Here is a 25,760-nt window from a genome sequence, read left to right on the forward strand (position 1 = left end):
CTGTAACTAAAGTGGCCTAAATTCACGTTTATTTTTACGTTTCTGTCAGTCTGAGGTGTTGCTATAACGCGTTGCTATGGATTGCGTCACTTGCGTCAAGTTGTGTGTGTCTTGCTTCGGTCTTGTGAGACGGATTTTTTTATGATTAATTTTATATGTTTATCTAAAATGAATTTACAATTTTATTAATATGTTCATATGTTTAAAAAGAAGAATGTAAATTCAAATATATTTATATATGTAATGTCAGCTGTCTTTTTTTCCGGGGTTTTTTTTTCCACATTTTTTTTAGCCTACGTAATTTTTTGGCGGCACCCCTGACACAGCTAGGGGGCACCCCAGTGTGTCGCGGCACCCACTTTGAGAAAGGCTGACTTAGAGTGACGGAGATTGTTTTTGAAGGTTTTAGATCCAGTAACTGAGAGTTGTCCCTGTCAGTTTTGTGTTCTACTTGCAATAAAAACGCTCTGCTATCCACCCAAATATAAAAGCTTAAAGAAGATTTCATGGATGAACTCGCGGCTCGATTGGACTCAAAAGTAATATGACTTTTCAGTTGTATGGACGTCACTATCTTTGACATTACTTTGGTCACTGTCTATATTTTTACTGGAATTAGAATACGGGCTTGACTCCTGTTGCACTTTCATACAGACAGTTTTTCGAGACACTACTCTTGTTGTTGTTTGAACGGGGTTTGGAGACACACATCTGTAAGTAAATGTGGTTGCCATTCAAAAAGCCTGATAGAAAGTAGTAGTTCAGTTTGCTCATTGTCTGCTGTTGGCTGTGCATAAGCACACTGTTGCGTTGCTTTCTCATTGTTGATATTTCTCTTTTTTTTAATAAACTGACTGCTGCATTTAGAATGTGACAGATAAATTAAATTAATAAAAGCCTTATTAATAAAATGGACAAGTAAATAACAGTAAACATGGTACAGTATGTGTCAATTAGCAATCACATTATCTCACAAAAAGACCAGATCAAATAAAAACCACAGATCAATCAATTTGACACAGCACACTGAGCTTTGGATTTTGTTCTCTCTCACTGTCTTGATTTGTTGGATTTGTTTCACAAGATGCAATTACATCATAAGGGGATTGGAGGAACCTTCTTATAGTTTCAAGATGTATTGACGGAAGTACCCGGATTTTGGCGTGTTTGAACCACAGGAAGTAGGAACGATTTTTGGATGAACTAATTTAATTCCTACTTCAAAGTAGGGTTTAAACCAGCACTATAGGAACTACCAGTGACGTTAGTGTACGCACACGAAACACCAACACCCACCATCTTTTTAAAAAGCTGTGTAAACACACAGATTATAGCCTAAATATTTACTCCAGAAACTAACTCAATGAACATGGAAAACTTGATAGATTGGCCTCTTAACCTTTATGCTAAGGAGAGAATCTAATGCAACTTTGAGGAGACCAAGCCAAACATGATTATGTATTTCTGATCAGCTAACAACACTGGACATCAACCACATGGCATATGCTAATGCATTTTCATTTATTGTCTTTCTCTAGCCGCGTTTCCACCGAAATTACCCAGAAAAAATTTTTTCAGGAACTTTTTTTTTTCTCCCAGAACTGTCACTGTCTGCTTTTTCATCGAGGTCTAAAGTACTGTGAAGATTAGGCAAATTAGTCCAGTGACGTAGGACTGTGCGCTACTTTAGAGTTCTCGCTGAATTTCATCTTCTGAATTTAAGCGTAATAAAGCCTGAACCTCATTGTCGTTCCATCGGTCGTATTTTTTTAACTCCATTGTTGATTCGAATAGCAGACAACTCTTTTTAAAAATGGTGGATGGAATAAAATGCTGCATATAGTCAACCAATCAAAATTCTACATGAATTCAGCCAATCAGCATGTTGAGTATCCAAGAAAAAGTACTACCTCACAAACTGGGATTTTCTAAGGGAGATTTTTTTACCAGGAGTTTCCTTTAGACCCTGGTTCCTGTGGTGGAAACACACAGATTACCACCCCGAAGTCCTAGATCCTGGGGAAAGTTTCTGTGGTGGTAACACAGTCTCATCCCAAGAAGTCATATAACTGAAGTCTTGGGACGTCTTTTGACCATACGTCAACATCCGCCTTTTTCGGGTACCCTTAAACGTCGGTTACATGACTATCCCGGGCCGTCAAACAAGTGACGCTTTACCTTTAACTTCGGTTAGGTGACGGGGTAGGTTTAGGTCTGGGGTAGGGTTAGGATCCGATAACGTCATCTAACCGACGTTTAAGGGTACCCTAAAAAGGTGGATGTTGATGTATGGTCAAAAGACGTCCCAAGACGTCAGTTATATGACGCTTTGGGATGAGACTGCGCTGGTGGTGGAAACGCGCCTTTTGTATAGACCCCTTTTGAGCCAACGTCACAGTTACATTATGCCAATTTTTATTTCTAGAAAATATTCACATCATTAAAATTGCACCGTAATGTCACTCTTTACATTGTCGTCTTCTCTGCGCTGGCTAGGCAGAACTGAGGATCTTACCACACAAGTCTTGTAAATGACCATTCATCATATCGGTGTAGAAGTAAGGCCACTCAACCGGAGGTAGCGTTAACGTTAATCTTGTCAGATCGTCCATGCATTGAGTGAGCTTTTTACATGATTAACTAAATATATTTTTCCATGTACACTTTCTGTAAAGCTGCTTTGAAACAATATGTATTGTGAAAAGCGCTATACAAAAATAAATTTGAATTGAATTTTATGGGTCAGCCATTCTGGTTCCGTCCGATAAAATGCAAATAACAATCAAATAACTTTTGCAAATAACAATCACGGTCTTGGACACCGAGTGACTTTACAGAATGAGATGAAATCAAATTTTCTCCAGTCATTGTTAAAAAACAAGTTGACAACTTCCAAACTAACGTTAGGGAAGCGGCCAGAAGGATCGTTCTGCCTCCACCTAAGCTCCGCCCCCCCCAAAAAAAATGTCACCATGTTTACTAACTGAAAAGGGGTCTATAACATTTAATAACGTTTTAGACAGGACTGTTAGAGAGATCGTAAACAAGTGAACACGGAGAATGCGAGCACTGTGTTCTCAGGCTCTGACTGGGCGTTCTCAGTTCACAACAACAATTGTGGCTTACTTCACTTCAGAGTTCCTACTGGCTGTGTGAATGCGACCAGGAAAATGTTCCTAAGGGAACTATTAGTTCTCGGGGAACCACCCCGGTGGCTAGAACTAAGTCCATAGAACTACCCGGTGCAAAAGCCCCTTTAAAGGCAATGAAATATTCAAATTTTTATATCTATATATTTAATTTGATTTCATACATCAGGTATTCATAGATGCCACCTACGTCACTACAAATAGAACGCCGCCATATTTGCGACCGACTCGCCCGGTACGGCCGCCCAAACTGCCTATTTGAATGAGAGAGAGAGACAGATATCTGGAGAAAATTTCAATTTTAGGCTCCGATCCTTATTTGTTACCCCCAGTTTTCTTTAGTCCATTATTATCTCCCCCAGGCTTGGCCCAATTGGCCTTTCATGATATAGAAATACATAAGTCATAAAGCTATCACACGTATTAATGAGAGTCGAGGCGATGTCATGAATGAATCTTCTGCAGCAGTTCGGCTGGCATGAATGAATCTTTCTAATCCGAACAGCTGAGACACCTGCATCAGCACAGTCAGATACATCAGTCAAATATCATAAAAGACTGCCATATCTGTCCGAAAGAACAGATGTTAAGTTACAGAGAAGGTTTAATAATCACAACTATCGAAACGAGTCTTTCGAGTCAAATCTTTTTGAATGATTTGGCTGCGATTAAAAGCTATAATGAGGTAAAGCTCTTCAGTGATTATAATATAACGACTTAAATTGCAGTTTTTTCATCACATAAAGCTATCATATTAATAAATAACGATATTAATATAACGGACGCGTCATTAGATCACTTTTATTGTGTTGTTTGTATTTTATTATTATTATTTTTTGCGTGACAGCTCCCAGTAGGCTAATGTTACTCATTCACTTTCATTACATCGACAAGATGAGTCTCCCATTAGGCTACATATTCAAAAATGTGCCTTTGTCTTCCAGTAAACTTAACTTCTTTACTTCTTCAAGTAAACTTAAGGATTTACACATGAAGGTAAGTAGTTAAATGACGGCAGAATTATCATTTTTGGAAGAACTAACGTTAGTCCTGTATGCATTTCAAGGCTGAGATCGCCTGCAGAGCTAACATTACTTACACAAAACAACATCTAAAGCACATGTGACGAAGACAATATGAACTTCAGAAAAAAATATTTATTAGATTTAGGTAGGTATATTAACAGGCAGACAGACAGTTATGTTCAAAAGAACACCAAATCTAATAACTTACCATGATAAAGTGCATTTAAACAGATCCAACAAATAAAATGAAGAAAAAAACGTTATCTGTCGATATCTGTTTGTATATTGGCCACTGAGAGTAGCTAGGCTATAATAAAAATATAACTAACCACAAACCAGCAACATGAGACTTCAAGTCTTTTAAATAAATGATTTTGTCTTCTCTCTTTCCTTTGGTATAGAATAAAATACCAGTTCAGGGTTCCTCTTTTGGCTGTTGTTGCAGCAACTCCACAACATATTGCAGGCATTAATGAGACCGTCGGTCGCAAAGATGGTGGCTCAAAGCTACAGTGACGTCACGTGAACCGAATGAATATAAGATACTCATATTTAACAAAGGAAACTTGGTAACACTTTATTTTACAGTGCCTTTGTTACATGTAATGCATACTGTAACATGCATACTGTAAATTATGCTTACTGTATTACATGCAACTAACCCTAATCCTAACCATATAGTAATTACCTGTAATTAATTATTATTACCCAGTACTTAAATGTATAACTACACTGTAACAAGAACACTTTAAACAAAAAACATAACAGAAAAATGGGTTACACTTTATTTTAAGGTGTCATTGTTATATGCTACGTTCATACCGGATGCAAATAGCGCGTCAGGCGCGAATGATTTCAATGTTAAGTCAATGCAAAGACGCTTTACGCGCGTGAAAAATTCCTGCGGTGCGAATGAGGCGTGGAGCACGCCGCGGAAGATGCGAATACGCCTCATTCGCGCGTCAAGTTCGCGCGAATTGAGCATCTGGCGCGTTACGCGCGAATGATTCAGTTAGTGCCATTTGTGCATTCACGCATTTGATGCGAATTCGCGTCTGCCGCCCAAGTTGAAAAATCTGAACTTTGGCGTGAATTCGCGCCGCGTTAACCAATCAGGAGCCTAGCTGCTTGCTCACGTGGTGAAGTGTCTGGATGCTTCAGTAAATTATTTTGTTAATATGACTAAATGCATGGTGGGATTATGCACAACAAAGCAAATGTTTTATCACTTAAAACATTATTTCTATATACGAGACATGTTCATTTTCTATTGAATGTTATTCATTCCATAGCTATATTATACGAAATAGTATTATGTTGTAAAGACAATCAACATATGTGCATAAATTCGTGTCTGGACATGAGAGAGAGAAAAAAATCACAGGACAGGTTAATAACTTTTGAAGGCTAGATTAGGGGGATGAGGGCGAGGATCCTCGCTCCGATGCGGTACAACATGTCATCAAACTGGATGCGGGACAGGCGGAAGTACCGCTGACAGTGGCCGTCATCCAGCGCAGCTCCTGGAGCTAGCAAATGGTGAAACTCGCCAAACGGTTCGACCCCGAAGGGTCCGGTGGACACAAATATACAGCGACGATGATCCCCACGCCGCTGTTCTGCTCTCCAGAGTAAATACAGAGCGGTAACTCTCTTGATGAATGCTCGGTCGACATAAAAACAATGGCCGCCAACGGATTTCGATTCTGACGCGCATAAATTTCGCTTCAAACTTTTGTTTTTACGCGCGCCAGTTTCGCTCTTTACACGCGAATTAACACAAAGTGGTCAAGCGTCAAACTAGACGCGTCAGGCGCGAATTTGACGCGCGATTCGCGTCCGGTGTAAACGTAGCATTACACTGTAATTATACATTTAAGTACTGAGTAATGTTAAGTAACTACATGTACTTACTTAAGGGTTAGGATTAGGGTTTAGGTTTAGTTACATGTAATTATGCATAATTTATAGTTAGTACTATAGTAACTACATGTAACATATGTAGCAATGACACTGTAAAATAAAGTGTTACCGAAAAAATGTATTGTTATTATTATTGTTTGTTATTACACAGAGACCAAAATAATATAATTGTACTAAATACCAGATGCAAATAGCACGTTAGTTACATTGTTTAATACTACCAATGTTTCACCATGTCAGAAAAGCCGTGAAAATGCAATACTTTCAGGTTCAGTGATTTGATTTACATTAATTCCAGTTCGATGTGACACCAGGATCACCGATCGCCTTTATTCTGAAAGCATTTTGAATAATTTAAAATTGCATTGCTTTTAATAGCTGTCCTTAGCCAGAGGGCACCTAAAGTTTAAAGTGGATTTAAAACACAGCAAATGGAAAGTGTGAGATGTGTTCACATCTAAAATGGAGCGTAGTTCTTTTTTTTTTTTAATCTCAGGTGCGTTATTTTGAAAATCTGAATAGGGTACACATGTCCTTATTTTGTTCAGGTTATTAACAGGTTATAATCACTCATATACCTCCATTATTTACAGAATCAGCAGCCTTTAACACAACTGCTCTCTGAGAATAAAGCATGCTAAGCTGAAGTTACGAGAGAGTGGGGAAAATAATTAGCTGTGATTCAGAGAAGTTTGTGTGTTGTGATGAGCATGTATAGAGTAAGAGGAGGAAATCAACAGGTGAACATGCTTCACCATCTCTGTAGTAATCTCACTCTAGTGTCTTTGTGTCGTGACGTTTCGGAGCATGGATTCTGAAAGACCTTTCACCCTGCAGCTGAATACAGATCTATTTTGAGTTTTGTAAACACTTCCAGTTATCTATCGGAAGTGCAAGATGTGTTCTACAATCAATTTACTTTTGAATAAATGAGATAGTGATTCGACCAATTTTCATGAAATCCACACAAATGCACAAAACCAAAATTAACAAGTAAATCAAGTAGCCAGTTGTCAATTCGAGTCATAAAAAAGACGTGAGAAAATGTGAGATACATGATTTTTTCCAGTGCAAATTTGTTGTCAACGACTAACATGAGGAAATGAAAGATAATTGATTGCAGGTGTGTCTAATGACAGTTACCATAGTAACTAATTCAAGAAAAAGGATAAACTAAAGCCAAACACACCCAATATTATGAAGCTAGAGACTTGGAGCCTGCATCTACAGTCCCCCACCCAGAGTCCCGCATTCTCAGACCCCTCGTTTTTCGAGACAGCGCCTTCTGCTGTTCGAAAAATTTTATAAATGCAATTAAAACTGCACAGAATGGGCAGTGAAAATAACTGCAGCATATCTACAAAAAGTCCAAGGCCAAAGGCTAACGTTAGCTATCAAAATATTTTCGGGGGGAAGAGGGCGAAAAAACATACATTAACGGCTCAAATCTCAAACTATCTTTACAAATATTAAATGGACTATTCATATGTTGTATAAATGAGCTAAAGTAGTTTGATTAAAAAAAAAAAATCAAACGAGTAGGCTACTACGATTCGCTAAATAAAATTGAAGATAGCCTACTCACGTACGACCATGCTTCAATATCCGACACTTTAGCGTCAGGTAGATGACGCAGATCGCGCCTAACCCTTAGGGCCGTTACATAGTCAACGCATCGGTACGCATACGCGTCCGCATGGCTATGCATCGCTACGCTTTGGCCGCCATTATGCGTCGGTGCGTAGCCAAATGTGTCGTCCTAGTTTTTGATACGCGACGCACTGATGCACGCAATACTATGCGTTATCGGTGGGGGCGACATTGTAAGAATTGTACATTAATTCAAATATATCATGTTAACAGAAGAAGAAGGTTTGAATACAATGGCGTGCGAGGAGGAATAATTATACGAGCTTATACCAGCATTTAATATCATCCGCATTTATACGACAGTTCATCACAATTAGTACACTCAAATAAAATTGCGTTGGAAAATGCCTGGAGAGAGGTTGCAATCGCGATGGGAAAGACAGAATCAGGTGAAAACGGACTGGAAAAGTGCCCGTGACAAATTTACCAGCCTGGTTATATGAATTAATGATTTATGGATATGAATTAATGAATTAAAATACCAAATTAGTTAAAATGTGTAATGGTTTTTACATAATTTAAATAATACCAAATAATAAAAAATGTGTAATGGTTTTCACATAATACCAAATAAGTTAAAATGTGTAAAGTGTTAAATAATAATAAAAAACTCATGCTTCAAATCCAACTTTTATCAATTTATTTGTCATTGCCACCCAATCGTAGCACACTGTATTGGTGGGGAAACACGCCAGCATCTGATAAAAAGTAATCAGCCAGCTGCTCCCTTACAAGTGCCGCTCTCCGGGAGGGTCTGCTGCTGCCGACCGAAAACCGTGGTCCGTCGACCATGTTCTGGTCCCCAACAACGTGCTGCCTCCACTCCACTCTCCAGGCTGGACCTCTCCGGTGTCAGGCGTCGCATCCACAAAGGTGGCGGGCATGTATCTGGCACGTTCAGTGGATGCCAGAAAGTTGTGGAGAGCCACACACGCCTTCACGATCGAGCTTCACCGCTTTTTCAGGTTTGCAGTGAAAAATCTACTACCCTCTGTTGCGTGCCCGGTGTATTGCATTTTACGCATCGCCCGTGACGCTTGCGTCTGCTTTAACACTATGAAAGGAAGCGCGTCACTCGCGTTGCTTTCTCGCGTAGCTCGCGTTGACTATGTAACGGCCCTTACACCCCAGACCTAAACCTACTTGCGTCATCTAACTGAAAGCGTCAGTTAGATGACGCCCTAGGATCACGTCATGTAACTGACGCTAAAGGGTGCTTAAAGCGTCGGATGTTGAAGCATGGTCAAAATTTTCTGTTAGATGATGCCTTGGGATGAGAATGCGTGAAACACAGGAAGGTAGCATAGAAACAGAGAATACATTTCAACATAAAAGTCAAACCGGATCGTAATGTTTTTTGCAATTTCATATTGTCTTTGAAATAAGAATTAAAGTGTACTGCTGAATGGCCTGACAAGCTTTTATGGTAATCTGAAATGTTATTTAATGTCATTTTAAATTAAACTTAAAAAGATTTTTTTTTAATTAATTAATTAAAAAAAATAAACTCTCATGAATTTAAATTAGTGTTGGTAATCAATTAAAAAGGAACTAATTAATCACACATTTTCTGTAATTATCGCGATTGTTCACACCTAACATTAACATGTTAATTATAAGTATATGTTATACTGTATAATTTCACATTTAAATGTAGAAACAACATAAAGAAGCTATATTTTAAATATTTTGCTTAATGGCCTCTCTTTACTATGACAGAAGGCCAGTATCACCGATGCTCAAACAGCAACACACTAACTAAAGTTAGAAAAGTAATCATAATCACAATCAACCACCCCTTTAAATAATAATAAAAAAAGATGGTTCTCAATCATACTGTATGGTTAATTGTTATAATTACTAATTTCATCCACAGAAATTGAAAAAAAAAAAATCCATAAAAAAATCAGTAGCAATATTGGCATATGTTACATACTGATGTATATGGATTGGCATACAGCAGCATACTGCTACCAATGCATATGGATCTCTTGAAATGAAATGAGTAATTATAACAATTAAACATACAGTATAGTGTATGTCATGTATCAGGCAGACAGACAGATATAAAGTCCTGCTGTCAGGTGTGGGAAAGCTCAGATCAGAGACAAAACCTTGTCCTGGAACAAATTGAGACAGAAAGGACTGATAAAGAAAGAGCAGGGTAAAGAGAGATAAAAGGAATCATGCTTAGGGGTGTGTAAGAGAGGACAAGAAGGGCAACGAAAAACAAAAGAAAGCCAAGGTGAGTGAGTTAGTGAATTATGCCCTGAAGAACAAAGAAGCTGAGTGAAGGTGAGTGCTGTGTTTGAGTGAGTGACCCCAGGCTCCACTGCAGGAAGTGCTTTGTGCCAGTTCCTATTGTTCACCTCCATCAAAAATAGAGAACCTGGAGAGGCACTGGGTTTGCAGAGGCCAGGGGATTCAGAGATCACGATTTTTACTGACAGGAAAAGGGAAAGTTGGTGAAGAGAAAGTTCTTCATTGCAAAAACAGACCTGAGGAAACAGAGAGCATATGAAATGACACATGGAATAGTAAACCTCCCACCTAGGAAACAAGTTTATGTGATGGCTGTTCCAAACCGCAGACACCAAAATAGTGCAGCCTTATAATTTATTTATTTTTCCCAAAAAAAATTAGGGCAGTGTTGCTTGTTGTAGCCTTTTATGTATAAGACAAAATGCGAAAACTTTCATCCAAGATGACAGACGGAATCAAGGGAAATATCAATTTGAGCTAGATTTGCATTTCCCAAAGGAAATACAAGAGTTTGCGAGGCAGCAAAATAATATTTTTGAAGGTTTAGGTGACTTTAGTCTTTGCTCTATGTAAAGAAGTCAACTGTTGCAGTGATATGAATAGTTGTGACCTGTAACAATTCAGTGTGCAAACAAATGCAAGAATACCATCACGATTCAATGCAAATACTATAATAATCTACAATAAGGATAGAATAGGCTACACTATTCCTTTAAAAATGTATGTCCCCGGTGTGCTGAACCGTGTGGCCGACGAGCTGTCACAAGCCGTGCTCTTGACGACTCAACCCCAGGCGATTCAACTGATCTGGAGAGAGTTCGGGGAGGCTCAGTCTAAGGATATCAAACTTGAGATAATTTGAACCAGTTTTATAACGGATATCTCGTTGCGCATCTACATGCACTTGCCGCTTGGCTATTTTTGTTCTCAAGACTCTCGACAACAACTACAGTACTGCAGTCAGTTCTTGTGCATATGTGTTTGTTTTCATCTGTTATGTCTTCTAGCTGCGATGTGCCTGTTTCTGTATGAGTTTGTTGTGGTTGGAACGACTTGAATAGCTGTGTGATCGTGATTATGAAGTCAGCAAGCTTATATGCCTAGTCTTTTAAAGTCAGTTCAAAATTTAAAATGTATGCGGTGTATTCCCCGCCTTTAGATCTGGGATGGTGAAATATCCACCAAGGTTTCTGTATTGAAATGCAAGTTATATTATTTAAAAGTGGAAAACTTGAGATGAATGTCAAAATCGCTTCAGTCGTTATTTACATGACATTCCATATCTTTATTGTACATAATAATAATCTTTTTACATTGTAATCATTTTATTTGAAATGTTTGTCATGTCTGTGTACAGCTGTGTACGTACGCACATTGTGGACCTGCCTATTTACTAACGTTTACTAATGTTTCACCCCCACATTACTAACGCACTCTTTAAATAAACTATATATATATATATATATATATATATTAGTGCTGTCAAACGATTAAAATATTTAATCGCGATTAATCGCATTAATGTCATAGTTAACTCGCGATTAATCGCACATTTTTATCTATTCTAAATGTTTTTTGATTTATTTTTGTTACATTATTTTTTTTCTCATTTTAATTCTCTTATCAACATGTAAAAGTGGATCGGCTTGTTTAGTGCAAATGTTTTATTATTATTATTATTATTATTATTATTGAAAATAACATTGGAATAGTGTTCAATTTCACACTAACATATATAAATAATCTCTCACACAATGTAACACTGTCTATCAATAAAAGGGTGAAAGAAATACTGACGAGGTCCTGATATTGACGAGGGGGTGGAGAATTCGCATCATCTGTGTGTGTGTGTGTGTTTGCTTGGCCATCATCAAGTGATGTTTCAGACTGGACGTGCTGCGATGATGATAGCTCAGTTCACAACGACAAAACACACAGATCACTTGGTCTTGTCAATGGGACAATTTGGCAACTTTTTAAAAGTAAACTTTCCATTCAGAATCTTGGGGCATCCATTTCGGCGTCTCACGCTCGTCATCCACTCAAAACGTAACGTTACTATTAGGCCGGCTCGCAACCCGAAACAAGTGTGTGCGGCACAAAATGTCCTCGCGCTGCGCTGGACGTTTTGTTGCTTCTTCGACCAAAGCGCAAGCGGATCTAGACCGTAAACAAAACAACAGGCACGCCGCAAACGTACGTTTCGGCTTGTGAGCCGGCTTTGAGTGGATGACGAGCGTGAGATGCCGAAATGGATCAGGACGCATGCCGCGTCCTGTTGCAAAAGCATGTGAAAAAACTACAAAGTTTGCTAGGACAAAAAGACCGTTAATCGCGCGATAAAAAAATGTAACGCCTTTAAAATGGGTTTGCGTTAACGCCGTTAATAACGCGTTAAACTGACAGCCCTAATATATGTATGTATGTATATATGAAGAGTTCAGATGCAAAAGCCTCTAAATGCCATTTGAAATTTTCTTCTTTAATGATGATTTTTATCAAGCTTGTATATTTAAGTTCAGTGATTTCACTTAAATGGCAATGATAATTACCTATTAATTGTTATTTAAGTGAAATTACTGAACTTAAATATAAAAGTTTGATAAAAATCATCATTAAAGAAGAAAATTTCAAATGGCATTTAGAGGCTTTTGCATCTGAACTCTTCATATATATATATATATATATATATATATATATATATATACAGTATATATATATATATATACAGTATATATTTGTGCTGTCTATTTCTGTTCTCTCAAAATAGCAACACACCTACAATGTGCCAGAACACACATTGTTTTCAGATGAGCACGCCCATTGGCGCCAATGCATTTTCTATTTGGCGAATGGGCTAGGCTAACTTATACTTTTCTCAGTCTGTTTAGGTTAACAGCGTACTGGCAGTTTACTCTATGTGTGAGAGGACATTGGGAAGGAAGAATAGGATTCCGATCCCATCCTGTACAGTGAACTATACATCAGGGATCTTTTCCCCTCAGCCGAATATCAAGGATTCGAGTAACGTAATGCGTTGAACTTGTAACTTGGCTAAATAAAACATGTGATGCAGACATTATATATACATATGAACACACATATGGTGTGCCCCCCCCCCCCTCCCACCCCCTCCCAGAGCTGCTCTGCTAGCAGTGTTGTGCAAGTTACTTCCAAACTGTAATACATTAGGTATTACTTGTTACTGTTATTTAAAAGTAATTCATTACCTTACAATATTACTGTCCCAGAATTGTAATGCGTTACATTACTCATGTATTACTTTTGAGTTACTTTCATCAAAAAAACTAAGTAGAACTTAACTTTTGGGCTGTAACGATAAGCAATATGAAACCGAAATCGCGATTCGCCACACGACTCAGATCCACGAACCTACAGAATCGCGACACAGCTCTTCCAACTCCAGCGTTATTTTCCTTACCGTCCATATCCAATGCTGCCTTATCTAAAATTAGGCTATTACTATTATTTGAAGTTAACATTATAAAATACGTAGACCTACACAAAACTAGTTGAGGATAAATTATTTAAAATTGGGGAAGTCCTGCATGGACATGACATTTGCAGTCAAAACTTGAAATAAAAATTCTCAGAAAATACATGTATTGAAACGTATATAGGCTACTTCCTTAAAGGACTCCAGACATTAGACAAATATCTATGTTTTATTTTTAATATTAGGGAAAAGACACACATTCATGCGTGACAAAAAAATAGGAGGTAAAATATTTTTTTTGTAATTCTGTTAATTACACTGCGCAAATCGGATGAGGAAGGGTTGGCTCTCCAGTCTCCATAGAACCTTAAAATATTCATTTTATTTTAGTTTTCGTGTTCGCATTTATGAGGGAAAAAAACAATGTTACAGACGCGACCGCTCTGAACTGGCACTAAAAGACTGCTTTAAAACTTTCATAGTCTGTTGCCTTTAAGAAGTAAAAGCAGACAATACACTGTAATACAACTGTAATACAAGCCTCACTGAACATGTAACGAGTAAAATATTACTGAAAATTGATTAGTAATGCCTTACACTACTGCGTTACAGCAAAAAGTAATATGTTACTGTAATGTATTACTTTTGTAATGCGTTACTCCCAACACTGTCTGCTAGTATGGGTAGGTAACGGAGTAGCTTACCATGCTAGTGACGTAGCCGAATGTTGAAATACAATATGTTATCCCTTCCTTTTAACAAATGAACAAATTTACCAATGAGAATAAATAAAATACCTCTGTTATATCACCTTTTCTCAAATTTCTGTTGAGTTCATTTTTAAAAAGTAACTACAGTATACATAAGAGACGGAAAGATGCAGATAACCATACATTTTTTAAGTTTATTTCTATTCGTTACGATATTGATCTATGAACTGATGTTCTCAAGTAAGCTTCATGCTTTCCCCTTTGTAAACGTGCACTCCTCTAAACTGTGGTGTACAGGTGCTGCACTGCTAGTTGACTGCTGCTCATTTTCCCCTGAGAATATCATGTTAACAACAACCCTTCAGAAAACGTAGGCCTAATTCCTTTGGGGATCCTCTTGATCTGCTTTCTCCATGTTTCTTTGACTAATCTTAGCGTCTCAGTCTCACGCACGCTGCATGCGAGTTAACCATGTTCGACACATTTAACTGGGAGTGGGGCCGTCCACACTGTTTTATCCATTGTAGGCACCGCTCATTAGGGGTGGGGGAAAAATTATTCTTAGATGCATCACGATGCGGACGTGGACGAATCTGAATCGAATCACAAATGTCAAAAATCGATTTTCAAAAAAAAAATGTTTTTGACATATTTATAATAACGTAATATTGAAGGAACGCAAAAGACGGAACTCTGAAGCGGAAGTGCAGTGGCCGGACCATCTCGGTAACAGAGACGTGATGGCGCGTGATATCCAAACACCCTTGTGTAGAAATATTTTGTCTTCTGCAGTTGAAGGGGGAAAGGAGCTGGGCAGTCAAGAGCACTAGTTGTAAGCTTTGTAGAATAAAACTAAAATATTTCGGAAACATGACAAATATGAGAAGCCATGTGACGCGTTTCCACCCAGAGGAGGAAAAACACTCGGCTGTTCCGGACGTTGTTATATTATTAATTTACTACAAGTATGCTGCTAGTGCAGGCACACATTTCCTGTTGGTTCTTTGCAATGTTAATAACATATGAAGAGTTCAGATGCAAAAGCCTCTAAATGCCATTTGAAATTTTCTTCTTTAATGATGATTTTTATCAAACTTGTATATTTAAGTTCAGTAATTTCACTTAAATAACAATTAATAGGTAATTATCATTGCCATTTAAGTGAAATCACTGAACTTAAATATACAAGCTTGATAAAAATCATCATTAAAGAAGAAAATTTCAAATGGCATTTAGAGGCTTTTGCATCTGAACTCTTCATATATTGTATGTTAATTCTTTATGGGTCATTGCTTTTTACTTTTAAAGCAAAGTATTTATAGTCACACACACACACACACATACAAAAAAGATTCAGATAATCGATTTAGCATCGAATCGCAGCCTTCTGAATCGTAATCGAATTGAATTGTGAGGTGCCTAGAGATTCCCACCCCTACCGCTCATGTTGTGTTTTCGGCTTTGGAAACGGAAAAAAAACACAACTGCTCCAGACAATCCGATTTACAAACGCTGTGGGCGCACCCCTTCACCATTTTGCTTGGAGTTAAAAGGGATATTCCACTTTTTTTTAAAAAATAGGCTAATTTTACAACTCCCCCAGAGTTAAACTGTTGAGTCTCCGGTTCTGGCGGTACCACTTTTAGCATAGCTTAGCATACATCAGGGAAGTTGACATGACCATTAGCATTTCTCCCCCAAAAAATGACCAAAGTGTTTCGATATTTTTCCTATTTAAAACTTGACCCTTCTGTAGTTACATCGTGCACTAAGACAGACGGAAACTGTAAAGTTGCGATTTTCTAGGCTGATATGACTAGGAACTATACTCTCATTCCTGCGTAATCAAGAAACTTTACTGTCGTACCAGGAGTGCAGCAGGCGTAATGTTATGACGCAGCGCCTGAAAATAGTGCCCAGCTTCCAACGTGACCAGGACTAAGTTTGTGTAGTCATCGCGCCTGCTGCACTCATGGTACGGCAGTGAAGTGTCTTGACTATTATGCAGGAATGAGAGTATAGTTCCCTGCATATCAGCCTAGAAAAACACACAACTTTACATTTTCCGTCTGTCTTAGTGCACGATGTAACTACAGAAGAGTCAAGTTTTAAATAGGAAAAATATCGAAACACTTTGGTAATTTTTTTGGGAGAAATGCTAATGGTCTTGTGCACTTCAATGATATATGTTAAAGGGTTAGTTCACCCAAAAATGAAAATTCTGTCAGTATTTACTCACCCTCATGTTGTTTCAACCCCGTAAGACCTTCGTTCATCTTCGGAACACAAATTAAGATATTTAAGATATTAAGATCGCTCCTGCATACAGTCCATAGGCTTCTTGAGGGACTGGCTCTTGCTGTCCCCGAAAAGTCATTAAAGACATCGTTAAAATAGTCCAAGTGACTACAGGGGCTCAATCTTAAGTTTATCAAACGACGAGAACACTTTTGTGCGCAAAAAAACAACAAAAATAACGACTTTATTTCAACTATTCACTTCCTTCTCCATGAGCCTGTAAGTCAGTTAACGTAGTGTGATTGCGTAGAGCTACGTCACTTGTATGCTCACTATTGGCCGACGCTGGTCACGTGTGTGTGATGCGTGTGACGTACAATAACAGAAGCTTACGCTATTAAACTAGTAACCTGACTCGCGCAGAGGGAGAAATAAACGAATAGTTGAAATAAAGTCGTTATTTTTGTTGTTTTTTTGCGCACAAAAGTGTTGTCGTCGTTTGATAAACTTAAGATTGAGCCCCTGTAGTCACTTGGACTATTTTAACGATGTCTTTAATGACTTTTCGAGGACAGCAAGAGCCAGTCCCTCAAGAAGCCTATGGACTGTATGCAGGAGCGATCTTAATATCTTAAATATCTTAATTTGTGTTCCGAAGATGAACGAAGGTCTTACGGGGTTGGAACAACATGAGGGTGAGTAAATACTGACAGAATTTTCATTTTTGGGTGAACTAACCCTTTAAGCTATGCTAAAAGTGGTACCACCAGAATCGGCTGAATGGGTTCAAAAACGGTAAAACTCAACAGTCTAACTGTGGGGGAGTTGTAAAATGAGCCTATTTCCAAAACAAAAGTGGAGTATCCCTTTAATGTTTGACGGACCTGCTCACATAGTAATGAGTAATTGCTATGATGTGTGATTGGACAATGGCCGTTTTGGGGGATTGGCCGGCGAAAGGTCAATCGTGTCAGGCTGAAACTAGCAAAAAACACTTGTGAGCTTGGCGCTGCATTGCGCGAGTTAAAAGACTGGGATGATCTTAGAGGAGTTCCGAAGAATGATTGATGTGTGGAGAAGTGTGTTTAGAGCACACCTGTCTGAATGTGTGATGGATAGAGTGTGAGAGATGAATGAGAGCAGAGGGGAAGAGGACGCTTGATGAGGTTCTGGTCTGAAATGTACGGCCCGACATCAGGTCAGAGGAAAAGTGAGAAAGGATGGAATTTGTCAAGCAGACAAATTATTGTTCTGGCATCTTATCAGCTAGCCATTCAATTTCAGGCATGGAAATACCAAAGCGAAGGGCACCTTTCTTCCAACAATCACCATAAATTGAGCAAATTTAACATTCAGAGGAATACAATAACCATTAACAGAAAAAAAAAGACATTCTTTAGGCTATTATTATTCATCAAAACAACTCATGTTTTATGTCCATACTACAATATTTACCTAATATATTAAAGTATTAAGCAAGTAGCAATCTGACCCATTAGAACGCCTTCCACTTTAGCTATAACGTGATTGTGATGGTAATTGTGTCATCTCTTATCACCGATTAGTTATGCAAGCAAGATAAAAAAAAAAAAAGCCTTTGCGTACCATTCCCCTAATCCGCAATTAAAACTGGGAATGGGGCTGTTTGTTCACTTTGCGTTCTTCTCACTGAGGGCTGTGTGCGACATTCCAGACCTCTCAAAGAGCTTTTTGCTGATGTCCTTGCCAAAGTCATCGTCACATGTGGAAAGCCAAAAATGAAAAGTTGTATCATTCCTTTTCAACTATCAGCCCCCCCTGGTACAGCCAGAGAGCATTGAGGGACACGTTTATGACTAGATTATTGACAGAGCTCAAGTGAGAGACGATCTAAAGCAACCTGATTAGAACTGTCAGGGCTCACACAATTTCACAACTAACTATTTTTTTTTTGAAATAACTAACTCATATTCTCTCCCTTTAGGTAATGAGCTTCTGTATCGTACCCGTGAAGGTGATGTGGTCCGCTTTAACATGGAGACCAATGAAAGCACAATACTGGTGACAAACAGGAAGTTTGTAAGTATCTAACCTCCTTGTCCTCCATCTAATTCTCCACCTCTTTCTTCAAAAATTGTGAAAACCTTTAATGACATTCAAATCAAAACTGTGTTTAACTGCTTTATAAATGTTACTGTGCATGATTCATTAAGGTGACTCCAAAAAAGGGTAACACGTTAATGAATAACTACACTAGAACTAATGAGTAACACAATATTAACAATCTAGTAACTATTATTAACTAACAAGAAACTCCGATTAACAAACTAGTAAGTAATAGGCCACAGATGAAAGTGGTACTTCACTATTAACTAATCAATAACTACTATGTTTTGAATGCTTCCCAGAGAACTACTGAAAAGGTGTATTAACAATCTAGTAACTACCATTAATTAAAAGAAACTCTTATTAACGAATTAGTAAGTAATAGCTCACAGATGAAAGTGTTACTAGATACTTCTGTGGGAATTACTAATTATTTGGATCTGTATTATGAAGTGAAGACCATTGGAACTAACTAGTAATGACTCAAGTGTTACTAAAGAAATTTTCTAAAAGTATACTAAAGTTCACGCAAAAAAGCTCAAACGCTTGAAATGACTTGTTTGGTTGCACAAATCATGACTAGATCATTAACACTTGAGTCATTGCTAGTTAGTTCCAATGATCTTCACTTTATAATATGAATCCAAATAATTAGTAATTCCCACAGAAGTATCTAGTAACACTTTCATCTGTGCGCTATTACTTACTAATTCATAATCAGAGTTTCGTGTTTGTAAATAATAGTTAATAGATTGTTAATATTGTGTTACTCACTGTTGTTCATTAACAAAGGAACCATATTCTAAAGTGTTACCCAAAAAAGTATTATGTCACACTTAATAATGTCATAATGTGATTGCCTTGCATAAATTAAAAAAAAGTATAATTACATATATATTAGTTTATTATATCGGGAATCCAAATGGTCACATTTTGCCAGTGGTGGAGGAAGTTCTGAATCTCAGTACTTAAGTAAAAGTACAAATAACCAGATACATTTTTACTTTAGTAAAAGTAGAAGTAACACAATAACAACCATACTTAAGTAAAAAGTAAAAAAGTACCCGATTTTAACTGTACGTTAAGTATTAAAATTAAAAGTACTTGCATAACAATTTAGTCTCTTAATGTCTATTTTCTAATGATTAATAAAACATTTAATTCTAACTCATTCAACCTAATACTCCTATAATGATGTTCAATAATTATGGAAAAAAAATTGTTGTCACCATTTCTGAAACAAGCATAGGCAATATACACATCATGCTTATCCTTACTATATGTTATTAACTATGTTTGGCAATAAACACGATTACTTTATGGTTTAATTCTGAACCTCTTGGTTTGCCATAATCCTAACCAAACGTATATTACACAAGGTGCGTTTCCTATGCACGAAAAAAAACAAATTTTCGCGTATAAATTGCACAATAAACGCACTGCGTGCGAGACGCATTTAGTGTGACCGGGTTGATATGGCAACCAATCAATGGCAACCAAACGTCAGATTACGTTTTGGCAGCGGAAAACTGATCAGAAAATGTAATGAAAATGTAACAGAAGTTGTAGAAATGTCGTGGAGTAGAAAGTACAATAATTGCTGCAAAATATAACGAAGTAAAAGTAAAAAGTATGCATTTATTCTACTTAAGTAAAGTAAACTGTAATACAGTTCTTAGTAGATGTACAGGAAGAAGGAGACAGGGTCGGCGATACTGGGACTTGTACAGACTTTATTAACTCAGAATCAAACAAAACAAAAGGCGCGCACAAAGCGCGTTCACCGTAGTTTCTCTACAGCACAGCACAACTTCAATCAAACTCTTTCCACGCTGATTCAGCTCTCCTTGCTTTCTCCAGCACTCTTTCCTCTTGGTCGCTGCACAAGTCCCAGTCCTTTCTCTCTCCCCGTTCTTCTCCCACTGTGCTGGCTTTAACCATCTCCCCACACCAATCACTGGAATCAGACACAGGTGTTATCAATTGTCCTTGATCCACTTACTCACCGCACAGCCCCTTGACTCATCTCTCCGTGCAGACAGCGTGCCAACCACGCCCCCCTCACCACATACCCCCACCGCCCGACTCAGGCCGGGGAACCGTCCGGCCTGCAGCCCCCCCCCCCCCTCCTGGAGAGGAAGTCGGCCACAGCCATCTGCGCCCCCGGCCTGTGGACCACCTGAAACTTAAAAGGTTGTAACGCCAGATACCAACGGGTGATCCGCGCGTTGGTATCTTTCATGCGGTGGAGCCACTGCAAGGGAGCGTGGTCCGAACACAGGGTGAACTCCCGTCCCAGGAGGTAGTAGCGGAGGGTGAGGACAGCCCAGCGGATGGCCAAACACTCCTTCTCAATGGTGCTGTACATCGTCTCTCTCTTAGAGAGCTTCCGACTGATGTACAGCACCGGCCGTTCCTCCCCCTCCACCTCCTGGGACAGGACCGCGCCCAAGCCCTTGTCCGACGCATCTGTCTGCAGGATAAAAGGGAGAGAAAAGTCAGGAGCATGTAAAAGCGGTCCCCCGCACAGAGCAGCCTTTATCCGGGTAAAAGCCTGCTGGCACTGCTCCGTCCACTGGACCGTATCTGGAGCGCCCTTTTTAGTTAGATCAGTCAGCGGGCTAGCGAGGTCCGAATAATTAGGCACAAATCGTCTATAGTATCCCGCTAGCCCCAGGAACTGTCTAACCTCCTTTTTGGTCTTAGGACTCGGACAGGTTGCAACCGCTGCTGTCTTATCAATTTGGGGACGCACCTGCCCGTGACCCAAGTGGAAGCCCAGATACCTTACTTCTACCCGCCCAATTGCACACTTCTTCGGGTTCGCCGTGAGCCCGGCCCTTCTCAGCGTTTTCAGGACAGCACGCAAATACTGCATATGCCGCTGCCAATCATTGCTATAGATGATAATGTCATCCAGATACGCCGCGGCATACGCAGCATGCGGCCGGAGGATTCTGTCCATCAAACGCTGAAAAGTCGCCGGTGCCCCGAACAACCCGAACGGAAGCGTGACGAATTGGTGTAACCCGAACGGCGTGGTAAAAGCTGTCTTTTCTTTGGACATTGGAGATAAGGGGATCTGCCAATACCCCTTTGTTAAGTCCAGCGTCGAATAAAAGCGAGCAGAGCCAAGCCGATCAAGCAATTCGTCAATCCTCGGCATTGGATAAGCATCGAATTTGGACACCGCGTTCACCTTTCTATAGTCCACACAGAATCGAACCGAGCCGTCAGGTTTTGGAACTAAAACTATCGGGCTGGCCCAGTCACTGTTGGACTCTTCTATTACCCCCATGTCCAGCATGGTTTCTAATTCGGCCTGAACCGTTTTCTTCTTGTGTTCAGGTAATCGATACGGACGGCAACGCACAACGACCCCCGGATCTGTCTCAACGTGGTGCTGAATGAGATTCGTTCGACCAGGCAGGGGCGAGAACACGTCAGAAAACTCCGCTTGTACCCTTTTAATATCAGTGAGCTGTGAGGGCGAGAGATGGTCACCAGATGGAGCCAGAGAGAAGGACTGAGATTTAACCCTCGCCTCTGGCCCGAGGTCCTCCTCCCCACTCACCACCGTCGCCAGCATCACTGCCTCCGCCTCAACCCACTTTTTTAGTAGGTTGAGGTGGTACGTCTGACGTCCCCCGCCCCTGTCTGTTCGAATTACCTCATAGTTGAGATCCCCGACTCGCCGTGTGACCTCAAAGGGCCCTTGCCACTTTGCAAGTAATTTCGAGCTGGACGTGGGGAGTAATACAAGCACTTTATCTCCCGGTGAAAATTGTCGGAGTCTAGCCCCCCTATTGTACTGCTGTTTCTGTCTGTTCTGAGCCTGTAACAAATTCTCCAATGATAGCCGCCCCAGGGTGTGGAGTTTTGTTCTCAGGTCCAGGACATACTGAATTTCGTTCTTACTAGCAGACGGTCCGTCCTCCCAAGTCTCCCTCAGCACGTCTAACACCCCACGAGGCTGACGACCGAAGAGAAGCTCGAAGGGGGAAAACCCCGTGGAGGCTTGGGGGACCTCGCGTACAGCAAACAATAGGGGTTCCAGCCACTTGTCCCAATTTTTGGCGTCTTCGTGAACGAACTTACGAATCATGGTTTTTAACGTGCGATTAAAACGTTCGACCAGACCATCCGTTTGTGGGTGATAGACGCTGGTACGAATCGATTTAATGCCCAGTAATTCATACAGTTCGCGAACCGTCCGTGACATAAACGCCGTGCCTTGATCGGTGAGGATCTCCTTAGGGATCCCCACCCGGGAGATTAATGAGAACAGCGCGCTTGCCACACTCTTAGCCGAGATGTTGCGGAGCGGAACTGCCTCCGGATATCGTGTTGCGTAATCCACCAAGACTAACGCAAAACGATGCCCGCGTGCTGACCGTTCTAATGGCCCGACGAGGTCCATACCAATTCGTTCGAAGGGGACCTGCATCAGTGGAAGGGGGCACAAGGGTGCTTTTGGACTGGCCGGTGGATTCACCAACTGGCATTCACGACAAGACGCGCACCACCTGCGCACATTCTCGTGAATGCCCGGCCAGAAGAATCGGGCCATGAGACGGTTTAGTGTCGCCCGTTGCCCTAAATGTCCGGCCATCGGATTACAATGAGCCGCCTGGAAAAGCATTTCCCGGCGGCTCCTTGGTACTAACAACTGGGTTGTATCTTCCTTTGTCTGGGCGTCTTGGGTCACCCGATACAACCGATCTTTAATCACGCAAAAATAGGGGTACGAGAGCGGTTGGTCCGGGTGTAGTAGCTGTCCGTCGATGGAACGGACCGAACCAAACGCATGTTTGAGCGTTTCATCCTGGGACTGCTCCAGGGGAAAATCATCGCGCTCATAGAGTAGATTTCTCTCTAAAGCTCTCTCTTCCCCTGCAGCAGCACCCAGAGGTCCCGGTACAGCATCCCCCACCTGCACCACCGCTGTCTTCCCCCGCTGCTTCGTTTCCCAAGAGGCATCCGCACATAAAATCCCCAATAGTTTCGCAAAACCTGGCCAATCAGTTCCCAAAATCAGCGGATGCTGGAGGCGCGGGTTAACTGCCACCTCCACACTATGTTTTTGTCCCCGAAATAGAACCGCGACGGACATTAAGGGATAACTCTCCACCACCCCGTGCACACACCGAACCCTAACCACGCGGCTTTTATCCAATGCCCCGGATCGAATCAGGCTTTGATGAATAGAGGTCTGGTTACAACCCGAATCCACCAAAGCCTGATAAGTACCCCCCTTTATACTCACGGGTATCTGGTACAGGCCAGCTTGATCGGGGGCGGCCGTTGGCGCGTCGGGGATCCGGACCAGGGTCCCCACCTCCATCACTGGACACCGGTCAATAAAGTGGTCCGGGTCCCCACAGCGCCAACAAGCCGGCCCAGGCTTTACCGCTGCCCCAGCGGAGGGAAGGGGGCCAAGGGATTGACGTGGGGAGAGGGCTGTCCCCGGAACCAGGGTGGAGGTGTCCCCCGCGGTCGGCCCTCGCGGACCCGTTCTCCCCGCGGAACCGCTATCCGTCGGCCAGCCAGACTTCCACCGCGGCGCTGGGCGGGGCACCAGGCCCCCTCGAGACCTGGGAGCGGGGAGAGGTTTAGAAGAGAGAGAGAGAGAGGGAGAGAGAGAGACCGATGGGAGGGATTCGCCGACCCCCGAGCACGCCACCATGTGATCCTCCGCCAGTTGGATGGCCTGGTCCAGCGACGTCGGGCGGTGGCACTGGACCCATTGGGCAGTTCTCTTTGGAAGCTTCCCCACGAACTGCTCCAGCACCACTTGATCGATTATCTTCTCGACGTCGCTACCCTCGGCCATCAGCCATTTGCGGCAGGAGTCCCGGAGCTGTTGCGCCATCACGAAGGGCCGGCCGGCCTCTTCTAAGGTCAGGGACCTAAAGCGTTGTCGGTGCTGTTCGGCGGTTCGGCCGACCCGCTGAATGATGGCGCGCTTTAGGTCGTCGTAGACCAGGAGATTCGAGACTGGCAGTTGGTGGGCGGCGATCTGCGACTCACCGGACAACAGCGGGATGAGACGCAACGGCCAGTCTTCTTTGGGCCACTCCCGGGCCTCGGCCGACCTCTCGAAAAGGTCCAGGAACGCCTCCGGGTCGTCCTGTGGACCCATCTTCCCGAGGGTCAATGGTGTGGCCGAGGCTGATGCTGGTGGGGGAGTGGCCGGAATCTCCCGGCCGAGGCAGCTCCGGAACAACTCGCGGTCTTCCTGCTGGCCTTGGAGCAGCGCCTGGAAGCGCTGATCCTGTTCTTCCTTCATGCTCAGCAGGGCTTGATGTTGGTCGCGCTGAAGAGCCGCGAGTGACTGAATGATTTCCGCAAATGGCGATCCTGACGAGCTCTGCATGGCGGCGGCAGACTCCTTCTTCCCGGGTTTCGGCACCAGTCTAATACAGTTCTTAGTAGATGTACAGGAAGAAGGAGACAGGGTCGGCGATACTGGGACTTGTACAGACTTTATTAACTCAGAATCAAACAAAACAAAAGGCGCGCACAAAGCGCGTTCACCGTAGTTTCTCTACAGCACAGCACAACTTCAATCAAACTCTTTCCACGCTGATTCAGCTCTCCTTGCTTTCTCCAGCACTCTTTCCTCTTGGTCGCTGCACAAGTCCCAGTCCTTTCTCTCTCCCCGTTCTTCTCCCACTGTGCTGGCTTTAACCATCTCCCCACACCAATCACTGGAATCAGACACAGGTGTTATCAATTGTCCTTGATCCACTTACTCACCGCACAGCCCCTTGACTCATCTCTCCGTGCAGACAGCGTGCCAACCACGCCCCCCTCACCACATAAACATACTTGAAAAATGTATTTAAGTAAAGTAACAAAGTATTTGTACTTCGTTACATTCCACCACTGCATTTTGCTAACTGAATTTTGCTCAGTATTAATAAAAGTCCCTGCAAGATATAGTGAGAAGCGTTCACATTTAGCACAGAATTCTCTGTTACAAACCATAGATATCAGATCAAACAGCGCTGATGTGGAAACTAGGAGAAACATTATAGAAAGCTTGTCAGTCCACAAATCTCTTCCATCCGTCATGGATTTAATGTTGTAACGCTAACTGTAACCATGGTACTGTGGCAGAAATAATTGAATGTTTATACATTAGTCATTTTAGGGTTCATGCAAACTTTTCAAGGACTTTCAAGTGCATGACACTTTTTCCAGCACTTCAGAACTCTAAATATTAGCCAATTTAAATCCAATATTTAATGTGATGACA

The 25,760-nt window shown here is 41.2% G+C and overlaps 1 protein-coding gene across 3 annotated transcripts in view; it reads left to right on the plus strand.

Annotated features, from left to right (window-relative positions):
• The window catches only part of dpp6a (dipeptidyl peptidase like 6a), a 474,269-nt gene that overhangs the window by 370,298 nt on the left and 78,211 nt on the right, over positions 1 to 25,760 (plus strand). For all 3 annotated transcript variants that reach the window (XM_039666636.2, XM_039666637.2, XM_039666635.2), the window contains one exon: positions 18,378 to 18,472. In XM_039666636.2, coding sequence (XP_039522570.1) covers positions 18,378 to 18,472 — 95 coding nt within the window. The remainder of the gene's footprint in view (positions 1 to 18,377; positions 18,473 to 25,760) is intronic.

Source organism: Pimephales promelas, chromosome 22, assembly GCF_988280905.1.
Source record: "Pimephales promelas chromosome 22, fPimPro1.hap1.1, whole genome shotgun sequence".
Taxonomy (NCBI): Eukaryota; Metazoa; Chordata; class Actinopteri; order Cypriniformes; family Leuciscidae; genus Pimephales; species Pimephales promelas.